The 5679-nt window shown below is 51.2% G+C and overlaps 1 protein-coding gene across 1 annotated transcript; it reads right to left on the reverse strand.

Annotated features, from left to right (window-relative positions):
• Positions 1-3108: 3108 nt before the first annotated feature.
• IUM83_12761 (dihydroorotase, homodimeric type) lies at positions 3109-3861 on the reverse strand (the record flags this gene model as incomplete). The annotated part of the gene is made up of 2 exons (XM_067937405.1): positions 3109-3328; positions 3608-3861. 2 exons carry the CDS (start codon positions 3859-3861, stop codon positions 3109-3111), a joined length of 474 nt encoding a protein of 157 aa, XP_067788092.1.
• Positions 3862-5679: the final 1818 nt, after the last annotated feature.

Genomic DNA, 5679 nt, shown 5'->3' on the forward strand with positions numbered 1-5679 from the left:
TGGCTCACATCGGTCGACGTATGAGTCGGTAGGTAGGCAACCGAGACGTCCGTAGGCCGAAAGTCAATCGACGTGTTCTGGTAGCTTGGCGACAATGGTTTCAGCACCTCCGTTCGCGGAACGAGTGGCAGGCGCTTGTCAACAGCGCGCAGCAGACGCATTTCAGATTCACATCGGTCGACGTATGAGTCGGTAGGTAGGCAACCGAGACGTCCGTAGGCCGAAAGTCAGTCGACGTGTTCTGGTAGCTTGGCGACAATGGTTTCAGCACCTCAGTTCGCGGAACGAGTGGCAGGCGCTTGTCAACAGCGCGCAGCAGACGCATTTCTGGCTCACATCGGTCGACGTATGAGTCGGTAGGTAGGCAATCGAGACGTCCGTAGGCCGAAAGTCAGTCTACGGGGTTTTGTTGGTGGCTATAGGGAATGCTGTCTACAGGCGTGTGGTTTGCGACTATTGCTTCGAGGCCGTGTAGACACTTAGAAACGTAACTGCCGGGATAAGAAGATTTTGACGTTGTGACAATGGTATGCTTTTTACTGACCACGCTCAAGCTGATTTTGTAGGCCAAGTCACCATAAACACGAAACATTAGTTGTTATGTATACTATAATTTAACTAAGCGTTTTTATTTATTTTTTCATGCAAATGACGTTTTCATAAAATATGATGCCGATCGCAAAAAAAAGGATGTCAGTTGAGCCATCCGTCATTCACTGTTTTAAATTGGTAACGCATTGTCAGTTGTCAATTTGTCCTTCAAATTTCTAAGTGGTTACTCGCCCACACCTAAGTAAAATCCACGAAACATACAATATATAGTATCGATTAGTGTGCGAGTTTCTTAATTTCCGGTGGTTCTTTTGGACTCCATAAAGTTATGGATGTCAGCTAATATGGCAAAACAAAAGTTTTCGGACAGTTACGCTGAGCAAATATAGCAAAAATACCTGAAGTAAAGTGCCACCAGATCCACGAAATGTTGTACCTACAAATATAGCCCTTGAATTTTTGTGAGTCTCTCATTAGGGAATGTGTATGTCACTGTAACCGCAGTTTGAATGGTACACGTTGATACACACTAAATAAAGACGCTTATATCCCACCAACCACAGGTACTAAAATTGTTTGTAATATTAAAAATAATGGCTGCCGTTACATGGTTTTACTGATGCAGTGCGTGGAATACTAAAATTGTTTGTAATATAAAAAATGGCTGCCGTTACGTGTTTTTACTGATGCAGTGCGTGGAATTACACGCACACCTGAAGTAATTCTCGAAGTACTCTTTGCTGTCCGAATACTTGAACGTCAGCTCTTGACCAGCACTGATCTTCTTACGCGTCACAATTGCAATTCGACGCGCCGTGCCATCGTTCACTAGAATTGCTGTGCAATTAGGATCACAGCTGTGGTTGATAAACTTCGCAATATTTCCAAAATTGTCCGGGTAGATGTAAACTGAAGCGGTTTGGTCAGTCTCGTTCTCCACCAGCTCGATCAAGTATCGCCCGTCAGAAACACAAAATTTCTGGTACTCACTAATTAGCTCGCCGACGTATTCGATGACAAAGTGGTTTCTGGGTATATTTTCCAAGGCTCTCACACCGATACCCCGGCCGTCATTGGTCATGAACAATTCCAAACGGGTCTGCATCACAAAAGTTCCAGTCTGACTTGGCAAATGAAAACGGAAACTTGTCCACGTGCATATTCTCGGTAATGGTGGTGTACGACGACAGCACTCGTGCAATCACAGGATCAGGCAACTCTTGCTCGTCCATGTTAGCTGCAATTTCTTGCTTCTCTTCAGTTTCGTCGACTGATGAAATGTTGGCTTTGTCCTCTTCTGCATCCACTTCTGTAGGTTCACCAACACCACCTGTGGCCGTTGCCGCAGTTGATGCCTCTTCTGTTGTTGTCGACTTAGCGAAACTACTGTCAAATGGGGTATTGACGTCGTCAATAGTCTTGCCTCGAAGACGGTGATAGCGCTCGCACATTTCCTTTCTGTGTCGCTCTTTGTATGCGCGCGCCTTCTCTCGCTTACGCCTCGAGGATTCGCGCTGAACCTCTAGCCGTTGCTCTCTGGTAAACGTAGCGGTCTCGATCGCGCTGCTGCTTTTGCTTTGGGAGGTTGGTTCGCTTGAAGGAACGAAGTGGCCATCAGGGCCGTGGCAACGCCGGTAACGTTGCTTCTTCGGACCCATTTCTCGAAATGAAAAGAATTGACCAGTCTTGTTGAAGTTTATTTCTCGAAATGAAAAGGATTGACCACAGTCTTGTTGAAGCCTATTTGTTCCAATTTCCTACGATTTTTAGCCTGAGTACATCAGTACGCTGCCGTCTTACCAGTGCCGGCAGGTCCGACAGGGGCTCCACTCAAGAGCGGTCGGAGCCATCGTCAAGGTGAGGCAAAATCTATCCGTACGCAGATTGACCGTGAGACGACCAGTGTTGCAAATCCGTACTTGGATCGGACGTCCACGATGGGAATGTCTACGTCGTAGTTCTCCTGGCGCCAAATGAACAGGAGCTGCTGCTGCCTTGGAGCCGAACTCGACGTCGTCGCTGCTCATGAACCGGAGAGGCACCGCGGGCACCTTGACCATGGGTGTGCTCACGACCTTGCCGAAGGTCTTGTGCGCAAGCCGAAGCTGCTACGGGTACTTCACCTGAGCTGCCCACACAAGACAGGCATCACCACAGCTAGTGGTGGGCCGTTACCACTGCAGCTTCCAGCGGATGGTTTCACCGGCCTTCATGGGGATGACGACGCCGTTGTCGAACAGGTAGCGTCCAGCACCTTTCACTCCTCCAGCCTCGAGACAGTCTCGCCCACAGTATTCCGGTTGAGGCCGTAAAAGTCCGCCCCGTTCTCACACGCGAACGCGCGGAGCAGGTCAAGCTTGCCTATCGACTCGAAGGTCTTCGCTTACAGCTCGAGCGCAACGTGGGCCTAGTCGATGCCCGTGCAGCCGCAGCCCGACACATTCTTGGGCGCGACGTGGGGGGCGCTGTCTGATCCTAGGAAGCAGTTTTTGCTGCCGCTGGCGACGGCCTGTGGGAGAGCCTGGCGGTGAGACTCGCGCCTGAGCACCGTTAGCATTACTTGTGCGGACGCAGACCGCCGTGGAAGATGGCGTTACGGTTGTACAGCAGGTGCTGCGGCGTGATGGCGGTAGCGACTTTGGCCGGTGCGTTGGGGACGAGCTCAGCCACCTCCTTAGTCGTGATGTGCTCCATGACAACCTTGAACTGCGGGAACTTGGCCACAAGCGGCTTGATCAACTGCTCGACGTAGGTGGCCGCGCGTGCACCAGCCGGCCTCGCTCATGGTCTCGAGTGCCAGGTACAAGTTGTCGATCTTGGTCACGTGTTGGTCGTCGCTCCAGCTGCAGTACCAGAAATTCAAGAAGCCAGTCAGTACGTCTGTCTGTGCGTGTTCCTTGCCGCTGCTAGCACATTGCAAGTGCGTGTTGTGTATTGAGTACCATGGTAGAGCTTGACGGTAAAGATCTTGGTCGTGGCGGCAGCGCGGTGGATCTCGTCGGCGGTGGTACCGTCCGTCATATAGATCGTCACCGTCCGTCATATAGATCGTCACCGTCCGTCATGTAGATCGTCACCGTCCGTCATGTAGATCGTCACGAGCGGCTCGAAGCCCTTGGCGCCGCTGGGGTCGCGGCTCCCCTCGGGCACATGCACCAGGACACGCTCGTGGTACGCCAGCGCCCGCTCCGTGGTGGTCACGGGCGGCACCAGGTTGGGCATGACGATGTAGCGCGCGAACTGGGACGTCGCGTGGGACTCGGAGGGCACCAGCGTCACGTTGCCCTCGTGCAGGTGGTGGTGGTTCAGATCGTATCAGGGTGCCAATTCCGGGGAAAATATATGGAGCTCGAGGGTACGGAGCTCGAGGGTACGGAGCTCGAGGTACCAAAAATAGTCATTAGTGTACATGTGTAGCACAAATTAAGGTCCCACCAAAATTTGGTCAATGCTGTGTAGGCTATAAACAGTAAAAGAGTTGCCGCTACATATTGCTGTTTCTTAGCAGCAACATGATAAAACGTAGCCAATAGACATTAAACAAAGTTGCTGCGCCTTGGCTGGGAGATCATTTTTTTCTCTCGTGATGTTGCGAACCTGTCGTATAATCAAAACTAGAGACGATGCTATGGTGTGGGAGGCTTCCATTGCGCAGTTGTAGAGCAGGCAGAGCTATACAAAATGAAATTTTCTCGTGGGATACGTTTCAAACTCTAATGCAGCACCTCAATGCTAATACAAAAACACCGCCAAGTTGTCGCTCTAGCAGCGGGGGTTCGCGAACACGCTCGTAGAAATGTCGGAGTGCAGCTTGGTTTAGGGATTTCACAGCGTCAAGTGCAGTATAGAGATCGACAACAAACACCAAATTACTTAATACGACTTCGCTATGGTTGCACATTGCTACTGTTGCTCACGACGATGGTGGAGCTGGAAGGGGTATAGTTAGCGAGAATCAACGTGAGGGTATAGGATGAAATTGAAGTTGTTCATTTGAGAATAACTGGGCAGAAATTGCGGCTGCAAAGTAGTTGCATTAGATGCCCGTACTTAGAATCATGTATTCGTGTTTCTTAACACGAATGCTGTGCTAGATAAAAGCGCCGAGTCGGTATCCCGGATTTTCTGCTCAATCAATGCTCGGTCCATTTGAGCAAGGTAACTTTCATCCGTTTCGTTCTCCAAACGTTCAATCATCGCCTTATCACGCGCTTGATTCACATGATCACGCAAAAGTCACTCAAATGATTTAATCATAGCAAACAACCCCGATGAGACGCGGCCATTCTTGCCAAGACGGGTTGGGCGAGATGCCCTGCGGAGTCCACATAGCACATGGAGCAATTATATCCTCGCCGCAAGCAACAGCGGACGCCTTCGTCAATAGATCTTCTGTGTACCTCCATCTTTGCTCCCTCTATGTTGTAGCGGGTTGCCTACCTGCCGACTCATACGTCGACCGATGTGAGCCAGAAATGCGTCTGCTGCGCGCTGTTGACAAGCGCCTGCCACTCGTTCCGCGAACGGAGGTGCTGAAACCATTGTCGCCAAGCTACCAGAACACGTCGACTGACTTTCGGTCTACGGACGTCTCGGTTGCCTACCTACCGACTCATACGTCGACCGATGTGAATCTGAAATGCGTCTGCTGCGCGCTGTTGACAAGCGCCTGCCACTCGTTCCGCGAACGGAGGTGCTGAAACCATTGTCGCCAAGCTACCAGAACACGTCGACTGACTTTCGGCCTACGGACGTCTCGGTTGCCTACCTACCGACTCATACGTCGACCGATGTGAGCCAGAAATGCGTCTGCTGCGCGCTGTTGACAAGCGCCTGCCACTCGTTCCGCGAACGGAGGTGCTGAAACCATTGTCGCCAAGCTACCAGAACACGTCGATTGACTTTCGGTCTACGGACGTCTCGATTGCCTACCTACCGACTCATACGTCGACCGATGTGAATCTGAAATGCGTCTGCTGCGCGCTGTTGACAAGCGCCTGCCACTCGTTCCGCGAACGGAGGTGCTGAAACCATTGTCGCCAAGCTACCAGAACACGTCGACTGACTTTCGGCCTACGGACGTCTCGGTTGCCTACCTACCGACTCATACGTCGACCGATGTGAGCC

Source organism: Phytophthora cinnamomi (genome assembly GCF_018691715.1).
Source record: "Phytophthora cinnamomi strain GKB4 chromosome Unknown Contig55, whole genome shotgun sequence".
In the NCBI taxonomy this organism is placed as follows: domain Eukaryota; phylum Oomycota; class Peronosporomycetes; order Peronosporales; family Peronosporaceae; genus Phytophthora; species Phytophthora cinnamomi.